The sequence below is a fragment of the Schistocerca piceifrons genome, chromosome 8 (assembly GCF_021461385.2).
Source record: "Schistocerca piceifrons isolate TAMUIC-IGC-003096 chromosome 8, iqSchPice1.1, whole genome shotgun sequence".
Taxonomy (NCBI): Eukaryota; Metazoa; Arthropoda; class Insecta; order Orthoptera; family Acrididae; genus Schistocerca; species Schistocerca piceifrons.
In genome coordinates, this window is record NC_060145.1 from 444,249,276 (window position 1) to 444,267,919 (window position 18,644).

General features: G+C 45.1%; 1 protein-coding gene across 2 annotated transcripts in view; it reads right to left on the reverse strand.

The window, feature by feature from the left end:
• LOC124711885 overlaps positions 1-3,126 on the reverse strand; it is an 88,843-nt gene extending 85,717 nt beyond the window's left edge. For both annotated transcript variants that reach the window (XM_047242128.1, XM_047242127.1), the window contains exon 1: positions 2,236-3,126. In XM_047242128.1, coding sequence (XP_047098084.1) covers positions 2,243-3,055 — 813 coding nt within the window. In that variant the 5' untranslated portion in view covers positions 3,056-3,126 and the 3' untranslated portion in view covers positions 2,236-2,242. The remainder of the gene's footprint in view (positions 1-2,235) is intronic.
• Positions 3,127-18,644: the final 15,518 nt, after the last annotated feature.

Sequence of the window (18,644 nt, forward strand, 5' to 3'; positions counted from 1 at the left end):
CTGATGCTAGCAGCATCTGTCTCCAATATGGGAGCTGAGAGGTGCCCCTGTTAGCTAGTGAAGATTTCAGGTGGACGTGGGTCGCGGCGCCTGAGTGTAGATTTTCGACGTCAGCGAGAGCACTTTGCCCGGATCCCGTGGGTCGACGGCCGCCCGCCCGCCAACACTTCGCTGTGCTGGTCGTACTGTGAGCCGAGCGCACGCTGGCTTTCCTCTGCTGACGAGGCGCTGTTCCGCCGGCCCGACTGTGGCGCGGCGCTTTGGAGAACAGTCCTGTGTTAATGCCCAATAAACACGATATTGTCAATGAATTTTTCTTGGTCCTCTCGAGCTTAGCTAGGTCCTCACTACTGAATCCCACCCGGCTCTCTCTTGACGACTTTATTGTCTGGATCTGGACCATTACAGTAGGTAACGTTCTTCCTGAATTTCTAAATTCACCTTGAGAAATGGCAACCAAACAATTTCCTGGAGTGTTATTGGTATATAAAATATTCTATAATCCTTCAGGAGTGCGACCAGGACCAAATTATTTTTTCTTTCGATATTTGGGTTGATATAATTACAACCAACTTCAAGGTGAAATGGTAACTGAATTCAAAACAACTTGGTGCAAATGTGAGTGTTGGAACTTTAATAGTGGCATCTGTTTCTTTACAGTTCGTTCAAAATTGATACGTGGTTCAAATGGCTTTGAGCACTATGGGACTTAACTTCTTAGGTCATCAGTTCTCTAGAACTTAGAACTACTTAAACCTAACTAAGCTAAGGACATCACACACATCCGTGCCCGAGGTAGGATTCGGACCTGCGACCGTAGCAGTCGATCGGTTCCACACTGTAGCGCCCAGAACCACTCGGCCACCCCGGCTAGCATAGATATGTGTTTCAAAGTTTTACTGACCTTCAGAACTAGCTCTCCTGGAAGAAAAGATGTTGCTGAGACATGGCTTTGACAGCCGGGGGATGCTTCCAGAATGATATTTTCACTCTGCGGAGGAAGATAGGAGACGAGGTACTGAAGGAATTAGAGGTGTGAGGAGGGGTCGTGAGTCGTGATTGGGTAGCGCAGCTGGTAGAGCACTTGTCCGCAAAAGGCAAAGGCCCCGAGTTCCAGTCTCGGACCGGTAAACAGTTTTAATCTGTCTGGAAGTTTCATATCAGCGCGCACTCCGTTACGGAGTGAAAATTTCAGTCAGGAAACATCCCCTAGGCTGTGGCAAAGCCCTGTCGCCGCAATATCCTTTCTTCCAGAAGTGCTAATTCTGCAAGGTTTGCGGGAGAGCTTCTGTAAAGTTTGTAAGGTAGGAAACGAGATACTGGCAGAAGTAATGTTGTGAGGAGAGATCGTGAGTCGTGCTTGGGGAGCTCACTTGGTAGAGCACTTGACCGCGAAAAGCAAAGTTCCTGAGGTCGAGTCTCGGTCCGGCCTACAGTTTTAATCCGCCAGGAAGTTTCATACCAGCGCATACTCCGCTGCAGAGTGAAAATTTCATTCCGTAAAAGATTATGCTCTATTTGAAAAATCAAAATTGATTGCTATAGCTGTTTAGGTAATAACTAATGCCCGTAACGCCGATAAAACGAGTAAAATTTCTCATGTTCAACTTTATGATTAAATATTCCTTACACTTATTATTTTGTAAGTTGGAGAGAGAACCACATTATCTGAACATCCTGTGTAATTAACATTGTTTTGAAATTCCTTTTATTTTTAGTATTATTGCTGTAACGGGATTTAATATTCTGTTCGTAGTTAGTGTACAGAGACTCTCTTGCTGCGCAATAACTTTTAATCCCTTAATTTATTTCGTTCATACTATTTTTTATAAAACAATACATTTGATTCGACGACTCTGTGTAGAAAAAGAAATACAGAGAGCAAAGTGAGTAGAGTTTTATTGAAATTATCTCACAGTCGCACAGCAATGGCGTATAAGTTCGTTATACAGACGTTATATTTTGGCGTAACTGTAAGCTGTAGGATTTTATCTTGTATTTAGTTCCACGTTTTTTACATCTGGTGTATCTCCTATTATTCACCTACTATATGAGGATAAAAATGTTTATGCTGCATGTTGTTGGCCTCTGGAGAATAGACATGCATGGTAACAGAGGCAATAAATAGTTTTTTAAAGTACACACAGCTATGAGAAGTATTCCACAGATGTGACACATCTTACAATAATTGCGAAATAATGAAACGTAGTCAAAAACACAGAGAGTTACTCTTACCAGATGATCAGGAGTGGCTCGTAGTGTTTGAGAAACTGCAGTCGTAAATTGTGCTACCCGGCAGTCTTACTTGAAAATGGCCGGTTCCATAAAGACTTGAATGGCGCGAGCATACGACATTTGAAAGTCTGCCATCTGCACGAGTAGGGAGACCGCTGACCAAGGAATGATGGAGCAGTTTCTCTGAGTGCTTGTCATTTGTGTCCAGGTCTGAGTACACCTGGAATGCACATTCCAGCCAGTCGCCAACAATACCTAGCAGCTTAAAACGATACTGCCAGTTAGGATAATTTACTTGGCATATAATGGTGGGGTACCCTGGAAACCTGACGTACAACTTTTCGTCCAGGCTACGGAAACGACATTTCACTTGACCTTCCTCATTAGGGCGCTGTATTCTCACATGGAAATATTCCTCTGGCAGCTGTGAATCGGTAGTGCATCTGACTTCGCTGCTGATATAGACTAATTTACGCTCCCCTTCGGAAACGAAAACTCGTGGTAGACGTTTAAGTATCAATTTCAAATCAGCGTGTGATGTAGCATTTCTTTCGAACGAACACGTGTAGAACGACCTGGCGTATGCCAATTTGAGAATGAGGTCGGCTTTCAAACGGTCTCCCCCTGCCCAGTCGCCATCCATCTCCAGCTCGCAAATGAGGGGCGGAGCAGCGGCCGTGAAGAAGATGAGGGCGTCCTCGGGCCTGGAGGGAATGTGCTGGAATCTCGCCTGCTGGAAGTATTCTGTGGCGTTGCGGCCGCTGCACACTGCCGCCATCGTCAGCAGCAGGAGGCTGCAAGCCCCGCCCGAGCTCTTCATGGCGCACTGCACTCCGACACTGCTCCCTCCTCAGACTGCGCTGTGTAACAAACACCGCGCCCAAACGCCACAGCCGTACTTCACGGTGTGTTTTGTTTCTCGGATTGACCGCTCGCGCAGTAATTAAACAAGTGTTGCGGTGACGTCACCACAGCTGCTGCGACGGCAGTGATCCGCTCTGACTGCTGTCACCCAGGCTCAGAGTGTCTTTTCTTGTTTCCTATTTGCGACTGACACGTGTGCACGTGTCGATGCTTGTCGACAGACGCAGTAGATTGAATTCAGTGGCATTATCCTCCAAGAATAATCATTTCTAAATCTGCTTCATATTCAGGAAGTCACTTTCTGCGGATAGCGGTCAGCCAGTTGCGAACCACAATCTTCAGCCTCCAACCCGCCCACTCTTTCGCCGTCATAACCCTTAACGCCAGCAGATCCTCGTGAGAACGATTGTGGTAAGCTTCCTGATGAAGCAGGGATTTCTCAGACTTTGTTTTCTTTTGAAGTCTCTGATTTTTGAGAATAATTCTTTCCATAACGCATACTACCACTCTGGTATTTTCTAACAGTAGACACGGTTATGAATCTCTGAGGTGCTCTTTCTTTACCTAAAACAATACGAGGTGAAAAATTTCTTTTCCCTCCTCACTATTAACACTATTTTGTAAACCTTTCGTAACAATAGCCCAAACTGAATATGTTCAATTCGTGAGCGAATTACATTTCCTTGAGATTTTTTAACGTATCTCATTTGGAATCTGCCTCTTCTGCAGCTAAGCACCATATCGTTTTTTCACCTTAAACTACTGTGAACGACTATCTTGCGGCTGTGGCCTTCCAGCAACTCTTCAGCAGACGTCTAGTCACACAGTAATGATGAATGGCTTCTTTACTTTTTCTTCTTCTTTGTTAACAGAGCAAATTTTGCATGCAGTCTTTTTGGAAGCATTCGTATCACATGAATCAGTCTGCTAACGTATGCTGCCTCACAGAAATCCCAGAATCACTCTAAGACAAAAAATAATGAAGCACCAATTACGAATCATCTGAATGGGACGGAAATCAGTAAATGTGATGTACACTTACAGACGAATAAATTGTTGCAAGTGCAGAAAAATTGCATGATTTATTCAAGAGAAATAGCTTCACAAACTTTGCAAGTCAGTAACGCGTTGGTCCACCTCTAACCATTATGCAATCCGTTATTCGACTTGGCGTTGATTGACAAAGCTGTTGTATGTCCTCCTGAGGAATACCTTTCCAAACTCTGTCGAACTGCCACCTGGCGTGTTAGATCTTCAAAATCTGGAGATGTCTGGAGGGACATGCGCATACTGCTCTGAACGTTCTGAAATTGGGAGAGATCCAAAGACCCTGCTGGCCAAGGTAAAGTTTGGTTAGCTCGAACATAAGCAGTAGAAACTATAGCTCAAACGTAATTCCATGGTGGTTTGCATGAAGGGCAAGAAATCGGAGAGTAGAATATCGCCACGTACCGCTGTGCTGTAAGACTGTAGCGGATGACAACCAAAGAGGTCGTGCTATGAAGAGAAACGGAACCCCGGACCATCACTCCGGACTGTCGCGCCGTACGGCGGTCGACAGTCAGGTTGGCATTCCACCGCTGTCCAGGGCGTCTCCAGGCACGTCTTCGGTGGTCATCGGGGCTGAGTTCGAAGCGAGACTCATCACTGAAGACATGTCTACTCCGGTCAATGACGTTTCAGGCTGAAAACGTGAGTGGAGACGTCCCAGACACTGATGAAATATCAACCTGATTGTCGCCCGCCGTACTGGCCAACAACCAAAAGTTACGGTCTGGGGTGCTGTTTCTTTTCATTGCAGAACCCTTTTGGTTGTCATCCGCGACAGTCTTACAACAGAGTGATGCGTCGACGATATTCTACTCCCCGATTTCTTGCCCTTCATGGCAAGCCACCATGGGATTATATTTCAGGAAGATAATGCCAGCCCACACACGCTTGCAGTTCCTACCACTTATCTTCGTTCTTGCTAAAATCTACGATGGGGACCAAGGTCACCTGATCGTTCCCGGTATCATAGGTACCATCCGACTATTGCGTAAAGAGTTTAGAGAAGCTACAGAAATCCGAATTCTGGATGACTGGACGTGGGTTTGAATCCTGGTCGTGTCGAACGCATGTCCAATGTACTACGGGCCACTTCGTTCGGTCCCAGCTTTCGGGGCTAATGTGACGATTTTACATGTGTAGCATTTCCCCAGTGCAAATATATATAAACAAAAAAATCGATTTAACAAGGGATTTAGTATAGAAAGTAATCTGTGTGGAAATTATATCTTGTTTCTGTATTAGTAATATCTCTGAAAACCCTCCCTTATATGTCGAGAGAGTGAGGGTGAGGCGCGAGAGACCTCCATGAGGCACTGAGACAACCAGAAGTGGAACAGTGCTCACTTCGTGCGTGCCAGCGGAATCACGACACATGTTCGATATTATACCGTGTGAGACAAAATTATGTGAACACTATTCGGGACAAAGCACTCATAATACAGAGTCAACCTGACCACCATCACAATTAATGCACTCGAACATTCGTTCGACAGCACAGTTTAGTGCCAGAAGACACATTTATGAGGTAGTATTGGATATCACAGCTTTCATTCTGTCCCTGAGTTCTTGAGGTCTATCGTTCGTGCGCTACATACGCGCTCCTTTATCTACCCCATAACCAGAAATCAAAGGGTGTGAGATCTGAAGAATGGGGAAGCCATAACAACGGTCAGCCAAGGCCAAAGTTGTGGGGACGTTTCATCAAGATAAGCACGAATGGAACCAGAAAAATGGAGCGGTGAACCATCATGTTGAAAATAACCTTCTCGTATAAGCTGTAGGAGCATGTTATCAAGGAAAACTCTTTCAGCATTTACAAGTAATCATGTGCGTTCACTGTTGGGGTTGTAAAGAAAAATGGGACATGTACACCAGACGCCGTCACGGCGCACCACACATTTACTTTCAGTGACGCACGCTCATGCTCACGTGTGATACGCGGATTTTCAGCACACCATAAAATTGTGTTATGACGATTAACCACTAATCTCAAATGAAATGATAATTAAATGGGTACCCTAGCTGCAAACAGGTGTTGATATACTACATTGGGGACATGTTGAAAATGTGTGCCCCGACCGGGATTTCCTCCTTACATGGCAGACGCTCTATCCATCTGAGCAACCGAGGGCACATAGGACAGTGCGCCTGCAGGGACTTATTCCCTTGCACACTCCCCGTGGGACCCACATTCACATGTCCACACCACAACATTCGTAGTGCGCCTAATAGATGTTTGCCCATCACACTCATTACTCGTGGCAGATTAATCTACCAAGTCCTGTAAGAGTTTGGGCATAGCGGGTGCGTTCGCACAAGATGGTCAATAGCTGGGAAGCCTGTTTGCAGCTAGGGTGTCCATTTTATTATCATTTCATTCTAGCGAAAGCTGCATGGTCATCAACTGTAACTGTTCTTTCGGGAACAGACACAACCTTCATATGTACTAATCTCAAAGGTAGCTTCGTCACGGAAAATCATTTGGCTAATAATGCTCGGCTACCAGAATCTTACAGCTTTCCACTCGTACCTGTTTCTGCCGAGCAGTCAGACCCCGAACGATTTGTGGGGGATGCGGTCGCATCCTAAGGTCCTTGGATAGAATTCAGTTCACTGTCCTCCGTGTAATACTTATTTCCAGACTGCATGGTGTCGTCGATTTTGATGGACTCCGTAGTATGGCTTTCTAAAATGTGGCAATGTATACTTCACTTCTGCCAGTTCTCGGTCACCCATCATTCACGTGATAATGGTCTACTACTGATCCAGTTGACACAACCTTCTAGTAAAAGTGATAAATTACCAAACGAGTTGAGCCGTCTATCTGAAAGCCGTTCTGCATGCCAACGCCCCTTTGCCACCCACTACAGAACTTCCATTGAGCTTGCAATCACTCTTCGCTGCTCCAACGTGAGTCACTCAACCATGGGTACTAACAGCTTGCAATAAAAAATGAAACAAAATTAAGATTGTTCACATAATTTTGACTCAGCCACTGGTAATAATCTGGAGTAGAAAACGAAACAAAATTAAGACTGTTTATGTAATTTTGACTCACCTTGATATCTAGACCCTAATAAAGCCAGTATATGATGTCTATGTAGTAGTCTGTAACTGTACAAGAATAAGGCAACATTCGTTTTCTTGTGACATGGAATTACTTTTGTAGAAAGGTCTCACGCTCTGGGGGTATATTGCTGGAAATATCGAAAGCAACATCGCCAGCATTCGTTATCTCACTTCGATACTGCCTCCTACGAGAACTCACCACATATGTCGAACGACAGTATGTCGTAAACTTCTCCAACGATAGATGAACTATTGTACTTAGGCGCAGTGACCAGTGTACACTGGCTAATACCTACTAGTGCAAATAATACTAACAAAACGAGGGTTGAATTTTACAAATTTGAATAGGATGAGGAATTGCACCTTATGCATGACACCTTTTCAGTTTGGTTTCACCCAGACAAGTTTCAGCGCTTTTTGTGCTATCTTCATTGGGTTACTTTATTTTCTTACTTACATGAAGATATTGTGTATTTATGTTGGTAGCTAACTGCTACACAATCTACAACTTGTCTTGGCATTGATGTTGTAGTGTCTTCAAACATGTCTGAAAATTCGTAGAAAGCGCATTGTCAAACGACCATACGTCACAGAAATCAGCGTATTCATCTCGACAAAACATATGAGAAAATACTACAACATCAAAGCCATGACAAATTGTAGACTGTGGCCGGCCGGTGTGGCCGTGCGGTTCTAGGCGCTTCAGTCTGGAACCGCGTGACCGCTACGGTTGCAGGTTCGAATCCTGCCTCGGGCATGGATGTGTGTGATGTCCTTAGGTTAGTTAGGTTTAATTAGTTCTAAGTTCTAGGCGACTGATGACCGCCGAAGTTAAGTCGCATAGTGCTCAGAGCCATTTGAATTTGTAGACTGTGTAGCAGACTAGTTACCAACATAAATACACAACAGCTTCATTTAAGTAAGAAAATAAAAGAACCCTTAAACGTAGCACAAAAGTGCTTAAACAAGTCTGGGTAAAACGAAACTGAAAAGGTGTCTAGCATAAGGCGCAATCCCTTGTCCTATTTTCGTAGCAAGTGTGGACATAAGAAGAACTGCAACACCACAAGATGATTATTTACAAATTTGTTTTGCAACGCTTTGGTGGTAGGCAGTAGATAGGCTATGATAAAAAATATCTGTCATTTTTCATTTGCGCAAAATATATTGGTAAGCTTTCAGTTTTTACTTATTAGTCTTGATCACTAATTATAAGTGAAACTTCCTAGCAGATTAAAACTGTGTGCTGGACCAAGTTTCTAATTCGAGACCTTTACCTCTCGCCGGCAAGTGCTGTACAATCTGAGCTACCCAAGCACGACTCACGACCCGTCCTCACAGATTCAATTCTGCCATTACCTCGTCTCCTACCTTCCAAACTTCGCAGAAGCTCTTCTGCGAACCTTTCAGAACGAGCACTCCCGAAAGAAAGGATATTGCGAGACGTGGCTTAGCCACAGCCTGGGGGGTGTTTTAATGTGCCAGGAGGTTTCATATCAGCGCCCAGCCCTCTGCAGAGTGAAAATCTCATCCTGGATTAATTAGAAGTGTTTAGAAGCTGTGCTTAGGAGTGTTATACCTCTGTAGTTTTCAAATGCTGTTCTGTTCCCTTTCTTATAAATAGGGATTATTATTCCAGTTTTCTTGTTATCTGGCATTGTTTCTGTTTCCCACATATCTGATATTAATGTGTACAGTTCCTTTATTACAGCCTCACCACCAGTTCTTATTAATTTTCGTTTTCCATACGTTGTTCCTCCGACTGCATTTGCCGTCGATTTTTCACAAAGTGAAGCATCTTTAGAATGCATTCTTTCTTTTGCAAGTAAGTCCTTTATCTGCTTCATTCCTTTTTTCCAACTCTTTATTATCTCAACAGGTAATATCATGCTTTTCATAAGGTTCGTCTGATGGATTAGCTCCTTTATCACCTCTAGATAATCTCTCTTCTAATTTTGTTCCAGGGTCACAGTATATTTATAATTAGGAAGATGCGTCTCAAGCGGTAATTTGCTAACCAAAGAATTTACTAATCCTTTTTCATATTTTTCACTTTTTCGAAAAGTGGGAGGGATACAATTCAAAAATCTAATCAGGTATAGAATTCCTTTTACATTGTTGATGATGAAATCAGTAAACTTTTTAGTAACACTTTAGTTATTCCAACATTTCCAATATGATAACTTTTATTTCCAGACAATTCTTCACCATAAACTACTGACAATTTATTGATTAAATTACGGACATCATCCATCCAGCCATACGTGATTTGTTTTTCTGACCATTTCTTTATTAGACCTTGACCTGTTTTTTCATCTAAACTTGAATTTGTATCAATTATGTTTTCTCTTATTAAGTTGAAAACAGTCATCAATAATTTGTTTTATCAGTCCTGGAGTACCCATGTCGCCACTGTAGTGTCTTGTACCGCAAAGGAGTAAGGGAGAGGACGTTACAAGAGGCTAGTGTCCTCTTTTTACAACACAAATGCACACGTGGATTAATGTGGTTCTTTATTTACATGAACATTTACTTATCTCGAATACAGTCTGTGTGTTGTGATACGTTCTCATCTGTAATAGTCCTCTTGCAGACAACATCAGTAATCCTTCTATTGGCTGGCCGTCGTGGTCGAGCGGTTCTAGGCGCTTCAGTCCGGAACCGCGCGACTGCTACGTTCGCAGGTTCGAGTCCTGCCTCGGGCATGGATGTGTGTGATATCCTTAGGTTAGTTAGGTTTAAGTAGTTCTAAGTTCTAGGGGATTGATGACCTCAGATGTTAAGTCCCATTGTGCTCAGAGCTATTTGAACCAATCTTGCTATTACAAACTTTAGTCTCAGTGTTAGTCCAGCTATCATCACTCATCTGGTCGCTGTGAACTGTCGCAACCTGTGATGTGGACTGAGCCAGCTCTGTGAATGTGTCGACAGACACCAAAGTCGATTAATAAGTCCGTGAAACGCTCCAGTCAGCGGCGGGGATCTAACTACGTGCTGCCGACAGGGCGTTGGCAGCGTGTTGCTTGTAGGTGTGTCTCTGGCCTCACTGATGATAGGTGCGCTTGATCCAGCCCCTACCACCAATCTTCGAGCTTCATCTTTGATGACCAGTGTACTGGCGACAGCTAACGCTATCACATTCCTCCGCCCCTGTAATACCAGACTGTCGACATGTATGGAGGATGCAAATGATAACGGGTGGGGGAGGCAGGATGCTGGAGACAGAGATGAGCCAGCAACCGTGACTGGAGGACGGCGTTCTTTCGACCCTACCCTGCAATATGGCTTGCGACGCATAGGGAACATCCTTCGGAAGACTGCTGCCAGGGTACACATCGAGGCCTGAGAGCGTGTCCTGGAGCGATGATGGCGACAGCGACGGAGACGACGGGTCAACGTCCATTGGGTCGGCGAGCGGGTACGGTGTGGGGCGAGGGCACACCGTCCATCTGCTCCTCTTGGGGTGCCCTGGTGGCACCACCGGGTTTCTTCAAAGAGCAGGCGGTTCCGTGAGTCCGTGTATCTGGGTGAGTAATAGCAGCAGAAACACGGGGCAAATGACACACACGAATATGGTTCTGGTGGCGACGCTGCAAACAATCGGTACCTGCAATCAAGTACATAAAAGAGCCAATGCGTTCCTTTATCACACCTCTTTCCCACCGCCCTTGTTTGCCATAAACCGTGAAGAGAACAAGATCACGTGATGCAAAGTGATACCAGCGGACCATTGGCGGTACCGGGTGCTGCGCTGGATGCAGGAAGTGTAGCAGCGTTCGATGGCGGCGGCCACGCAGATGTTCCGCCGGTGGTGGTCCGTCTTGTGGCTGTAAGCGACAGGAGGCGAGAAAGTTGCTGCGCCTGTTCCCGTGTGTGGCTGGTGCGGACCTTGCCCATCTCTTCATTGAAAGTGCGTAGGAAGTGTTCTACTTCTCTGTCGGATTGGGAGGTGAAACGGAGCACTTGTTATATGACGAATGTTGGATGATGAGCTTTCAGAATCATGTAAAGTGAACTGTAGTCTATTTTCTGACACAAGTACTCCTGGGAAAACTTTTGTGCAAAATATGGAGGACAACGCTTGAATGGGCTATGTGACGTGGTAGTGTTCATAGGCACCGCAAGTCAACCACTATGAGCCAACGAGTGTTCCAAAATCGTCCTGCAAAGTCGTTGCCATGAAGACTAAGTGTTAGGCCAAGCTGAGAATGTCTGTGGCGGAGCGGATTGGTTTTGCGCGCATGTGCGGCAGTGCGACATCATCTGTTCAACATGGGCGTCTATGCCCTGCCAGTACAGAGCCGTCACGCTAACTGTTTAGTGAGAACATCTTTTTGCAACACTTTTGGAATAAGCACATGCGATTGTCCACTGTCATTTTGAACTAGAATCACATCCTGTTGAACTGAAAGGTTATGCCAACATGCAAAATATCAGCACACAACTGGTTCTGGATACTGTTCAACCAGTGAGGTCAAGCCGACTGAGTGTAATGCAACAGAATCTTCAGTCTGGTCTGCTTCCGTGGTCTGTGTAATGTTTCTGTAGTGCAAGGGAAAAGATACCAGTAATTGTGAGTACAGCAAATCAATCTTGCAACAAGATGCGGAAGATGCATCAATATCAGAGCCTGGGTCAATCAAAATGCGAGATAGGGCGACTGCATTGCCATGTGCTGTGCTGTAAGTCTGTACACAATTTCATACTGATACTGTGAAAGCAACAAAGCCGATCGTTGCAATTTTTGAGCAATGCGTGTAGGGACCGGCTTTGTCGCATGAAACAAGGACTGCAAAGGCTTGTGATCTGTCAGTAAATAGATCTTTCGACCAAAGAAATACTGATGGAATTTCGTCACGCCATACACAATAGCGAGAGCTTCTGTTTCAGTTTGTGAAAATTGCACTGAGTTTGTGTTAACAACTTTGAGGCAAAAGCAATGGGTCTGTCTTGGGCACCATTTCTGTGCGAAAGCATAGCGCCAATTCTGTAGGATGAAGCATCGACTTGCAAAACTACTGGCTTGGCAGGGTCAAAATGCACTAAACGTCTGTCAGCAAAGCATTTTTGAGTTTCTGAAATGGGCCTTGACAGTCTTTTGTCCACCCAAAAGTTACATTTTTCCAACGCAAGCGATGCCATGGAGCCGCGATCTGAACGGCATTCGGCATGAACCGCGTGTAGTATGTCATTTTGCCTAGTGCTGATTGCAGTTTAGTTACATTGCGAGGAAGAGGCAGGTCGTGGATTGCAAGCAAATGAGACTGGGCGAGTGCGGGAGGGTGCACAGCCGCCCTGTTTTTCATATGACTTAAGTATTGTTGTTCAGTTTGAAAGAAGTCAGACGTTTCGAGACGATACTTGAGTCCAGCTTCTGACACAATCGAAAAAAGAGTACTCAAATGGGCAAGGTGTTCCTCTGGTGCACGACCTGAGACGCCAACATCGTCAAGTTAGTTTGAAGAAAATGGAGCTTTCGCCGTCAACTGTTCCAAGTAACGTTGAAGAATGGTGGTGCGGAGGCACTGCCGACGGGCAAACGCAAATATTCGAACATTCCTAAGTGTGCATTTACAACAAACACTTTCTGTGATTCTTCATCCAATGGAAGTTGCAAGTAGGCATGACGCAAATCTATCGTAGAAAAATAACGTCCTGTACCAAGCCTGTTCATGAGTTCCTGAGGGCGAGGTAACGTATAAGTGTCTACTACTCTCTGTGGGTTGACTTTAGAGTTGAAGTCAACACACATACGTAGGCATAAAACGAGAAGACTAGCCCATTGACTAGCTTGAATGGGGAGCAATTACACCACTATCTGGCAAGTCTTTCAATTCACTGGCTACTTTGTCTCTGAAAGAAATTGGAACGGGGTGGGCCCTGAAAACTTAGGCTGCCCATTGTCTTTCAAAATACCATGCGCTACAAAGTTACTAGCTTTTCCCATCCCTTCTGAAAATAGTTAAAAAAAATTCTTTGAGCAGGCTAGCTAGACTGCCTGTTGGCTTAAAACCAGACACTGAAAGTACATTGTCTTGGATGCTAGGTCTGAACAAATCAAAGCCATCTAAACAGAATACGTTCTCACTGTCTCTCGATTTCAACACAGGAAATTTCACTGTTCTGGTGTGAGATTTGTAAGTGACAGGCAAACCAATCTGTCCAAGCAGTGAGGTGCTTACTAGATTTAAAAAGGTGTGGTGAGTCTAACTGTTGGCATGTGGCACGATTAAGTAAAGTTACTGAGGCACCTGTGCCTAACTGACAGTTCACACAACGGCCGGCAATTCGTAATGAGACAAATAGTTTGTTACAACGTCGTTGCACAGCACTACGGCGAGACCTTAATCTTACTTTTGTCACAACCTGTTTTACGTTTTGAAAACAAAGCGTTCACTCCATGAGCACGAGCCTTTTTTTTTTGGGAGCGGGCAAAATTGGCGTTTTTGTGCCGTTGCAAACAAAGTGCTTGGACATGGCCTTTTTCTCGACATGTTCCGTTGCGTGATGGGCAATCCTGTCTTTTATGGCAAACAAAACGTCTAGGGCAAGACTTCATTAAATTCACAGTCCTACGTGGCAGTCCGCGCGGCTGTGTACGTGCTTGTTGTGGCTGCTTTGGGCGGCCGCGAGCAAGCGGCCTAGTCAAAATTATCGGCCACTATGGCACCCTAATCACATTGCTCTGAGATTTGCAATGCTTGGGAAAGTGATGGATCGGAGTACTTTAAGACCTGTTCCCGTATTCTACTACTTGGAACATTGGATGTGATTGAATTGTGTATCATTATACCAATGTTAAACTTGCCACAACTAAACTTAAATTTACACTTCACAGTCGTTCCCGTTAATTCTGTGTACCACTGGCGGTACCTCTGTTCCGGCTTTTTATACAAACGAAAGAACTGATATCTAGGTGCAGCTACTTGGACTTGCTGATCGTAGTATTGAGTTACTATAGCGATTACCTGGTCGTAGAGGAGTTCGTTGGGAGATGCTGTTGGGATCAGTTTCTTATTAACCTGAACACTGGGGGTTCTGTAATCTTATGTAAGTATTGTAACTTTACAATACCTCGAACACCATGAGCTTGACAGTGTGCTTGGAACTGAGTCAGGTATTCAATCAATTCTTACTGTGTTCCCTTAAATGGCCGGAACGGATGTATACTGTTAGGCAGTACACTCTGTGTGCAGAAAACCGACGCATTCAGAGTTATATCTAAACGCGCGTAGTTTTCACCACTCAGCTCAGAAGAGAGCTATGCTGAATAACTTGGTACGTAGAGCAAGACTATTTCGGACAAGGATCATCTTGGCTCGGAGATTAAACACCTGACGACGGCATTCGGAAAAAATGGATATTCCGATCGTGATCTACTCTGGCGAAGAAACCTAGGAAGGACGCTGTTCGAACAGATGAAGAGGACCAGCTCATCTCGCGGCTACTATTCTGCGGTGCAACGACCAGCAAGATCGGCAGAGTCCTGAGCCGGCAGGGCATCAGACCAGTCTTCCGGCCACCCAGGAAGATTAAGGAGATGTTGCGAGCCGTGAAGGATAATCTGGGCCTGAGAGTGGCTGGAATTTACAGCATGCCTTGCGAGTGTGGCAAAAATTATGTGGGCCAGTCTATAAGAACTGTTGCCGATCGCTGTGTGAAACATCAGCGTCACCTCAGAAACAGGCATCTAGAAAAATCAGCGGTGGGTGAGCACATTTTGTTAAATAAACATAAGATTTTATTCGATGAACCAACACTACTTGCTCACGCTTCAAACTATTGGGACTCTGTCATCAGGGAAGCAGTTGAAATTAGACTCTGTGAAAATAATTTCATCAGAGACTCCGGTTATACACTCAGAAATACATGGAAGCGCGCAATTGATAAAGAAAGAGCGCAGAGAGAGACTTCTTACATTCCTCGCAGTTCTCCGCCTGTTGCGATGGATGGCGCTGCAAGCAACGCTGGATAAAGTGCGCCAAGAAAAAAGAAAATCTATGGATATAGAGATCGCCACCTCGGTACGGGCCGTTTTCACCGTGACGTCATCCAGCCAATGAGAAGCCGTCTACTGCATATAAAAGCAGAAGCCTCACCGGTCCAGGTTTTCCCCTGACGAAGATGACGGAGGTAGTCACCGAAAGCTTGGGATTTTATCCAACTTTGACGCGGCAAGTAAACCGAGAACTTTTACTGCAACCATTCTAACAGTCTCGTTACTATCGATCTTCCATGTGGGTCAGGCAGGCAGGGAGATGGCGTCCCACGTGCCGTACCGCCAGCGCTGAAGCTGCGCTGCCACCTCTTATGGAACGGAGCTGACCAGGCGACCAATAAGCTTTCAGCACTCAGATAGTACGATTTTTACCTGTAGCGGGAATGGCAGGCCGTTCATTCCCTCTGTTTCTGACGCGACGTGCCACAGATCGACTTCATGAGATACCACCCCCTGCGCAGGACGTCTGCAGCCCTCTTCCTATAAAACACTTTCGTGTCAGTTACACCGTCTTCTCCCTACCCCTAAATTTCCAGTCCATCATTTCGTTCACACTCCTAACTTTGTCACTCTGTACAGCCTTTGCACGCTCCATAATTTCTCTAATTTTGTCTTAGTGCACCTTAATGCATACATATGTAGGCTTCTATAATATATTCCTATATTATTCACTTCACACGTGTTATTGAAACATCTCTCAGGACCTGTACATTACTTTTACAGAGAAATGGATAACCGTATGTCTTACTTTGGTGTACTATTGTAACAAAAACATGACAAAACACATATCCGAATCCATTAATCTATATTATCCACATTCAAAGAATTCACCATATCCACCTAAATGATGCTAACGAGATACCCACTTCTCTTAAGACCATATTATCAAAATTTTCTCGTTGAAGGACGATTTCATAATGCCGAATATGTTAAGTACGCATTCACAGTACAATGTAGCAATGTAGATGAATAAGAGAAACAGGGAAAGAGGAGATTTAGTTCTGCTTTGATTGACATACAAACATAATAACACGAAAGTATCAATACAAGCTGAATATAAAAGCTCTTCAACTGTTTCTCATTTAATTTTCCAGTCTACCCCCAGCCAAAAGAACTGTAATAGAAGAAAAACTCAGAAAAAAGTTTCAATGGTTTCAGTATGACACAAGTTACGACTGACCAGATTTGCAAAAAAGGTTATTAAAAGTATTTAAATTCTAAATACATATACTCCAGTATTTTTACTATTTCAAATGTAAATACAAAACGGTTGTAAGTAAAAGTATTTAAATACTAAATGCTAACTACATGTTCTCGAATACCTTTATTCAAAAAAAATACACTCCTGGAAATGGAAAAAAGAACACATTGACACCGGTGTGTCAGACCCACCATACTTGCTCAGGACACTGCGAGAGGGCTGTACAAGCAATGATCACACGCACGGCACAGCGGACACACCAGGAACCGCGGTGTTGGCCGTCGAATGGCGCTAGCTGCGCAGCATTTGTGCACCGCCGCCGTCAGTGTCAGCCAGTTTGCCGTGGCATACGGAGCTCCATCGCAGTCTTTAACACTGGTAGCATGCCGCGACAGCGTGGACGTGAACCGTATGTGCAGTTGACGGACTTTGAGCGAGGGCGTATAGTGGGCATGCGGGAGGCCGGGTGGACGTACCGCCGAATTGCTCAACACGTGGGGCGTGAGGTCTCCACAGTACATCGATGTTGTCGCCAGTGGTCGGCGGAAGGTGCACGTGCCCGTCGACCTGGGACCGGACCGCAGCGACGCACGGATGCACGCCAAGACCGTAGGATCCTACGCAGTGCCGTAGGGGACCGCACCGCCACTTCCCAGCAAATTAGGGACACTGTTGCTCCTGGGGTATCGGCGAGGACCATTCACAACCGTCTCCATGAAGCTGGGCTACGGTCCCGCACACCGTTAGGCCGTCTTCCGCTCACGCCCCAACATCGTGCAGCCCGCCTCCAGTGGTGTCGCGACAGGCGTGAATGGAGGGACGAATGGAGACGTGTCGTCTTCAGCGATGAGAGTCGCTTCTGCCTTGGTGCCAATGATGGTCGTATGCGTGTTTGGCGCCGTGCAGTTGAGCGCCACAATCAGGACTGCATACGACCGAGGCACACAGGGCCAACAACCGGCATCATGGTGTGGGGAGCGATCTCCTACACTGGCCGTACACCACTGGTGATCGTCGAGGGGACACTGAATGTTGCACGGTACATCCAAACCGTCATCGAACCCATCGTTCTACCATTCCTAGACCGGCAAGGGAACTTGCTGTTCCAACAGGACAATGCACGTCCGCATGTATCCCGTGCCACCCTACGTGCTCTAGAAGGTGTAAGTCAACTACCCTGACCAGCAAGATCTCCGGATCTGTCCCCCATTGAGCATGTTTGGGACTGGATGAAGCGTCGTCTCACGCGGTCTGCACGTCCAGCACGAACGCTGGTCCAACTGAGGCGCCAGGTGGAAATGGCATGGCAAGCCGTTCCACAGGACTACATCCAGCATCTCTACGATCGTCTCCATGGGAGAATAGCAGCTTGCATTGCTGCGAAAGGTGGATATACACTGTACTAGTGCCGACATTGTGCATGCTCTGTTGCCTGTGTCTATGTGCCTGTGGTTCTGTCAGTGTGATCATGTGATGTATCTGACCCCAGGAATGTGTCAATAAAGTTTCCCCTTCCTGGGACAATGAATTCACGGTGTTCTTATTTCAATTTCCAGGAGTGTAGCTTCAGCTAGTGGACAATTTACAAACCTTTTGTTTCACCGATTTTAACACTAGCAATAGTTCGAATATATCATCTTTTATGTTACACGTATGTGGCCTTATTATTATTCCACAGAAGGCAAGTAGTCGTTCAACAGGAGCAGAATTTGGTAAAGAAGTATTATAAATATATTTTTAAAAGTTTGATATCTCTTCAAGGAACCTAGACTATTGTCGTCATCCTTAAATATTGTAGTGGTATCGAGATCTATTATAGTGTGGCCACTATCGCTGGCCACAAAATAGTCAGTCCTCAAACAGAACATAATAAACTTCAACCTTTTCTTTATCAGACTGTAGAAAGTTCTTCCCATCTTCTCGTTCTTGTTTCTTCTTCTGCACTTCTGAAATAAACTGCTCTTTAGCGTACGCTCCGCTAGTTTTCGGCACCCATATCAGTTTTAAAAAAGGACAATACAAATATGGTAATATGCCATCATTTGCTTTTGGTTCCTCTACATTATAGACTCTTTCAAAAAGTCTATTAATACCTTCTACATCACAGTGCGCAGGTTTATCCATTTGCAATCTGCTTAACAATTCGTTAGTTCTGGCAGAAGACATCCGTAGGAGGTATCTTTCTTCCCTTCTAAGCTTCTCATACTGTCAGCAAAATATTTAGAA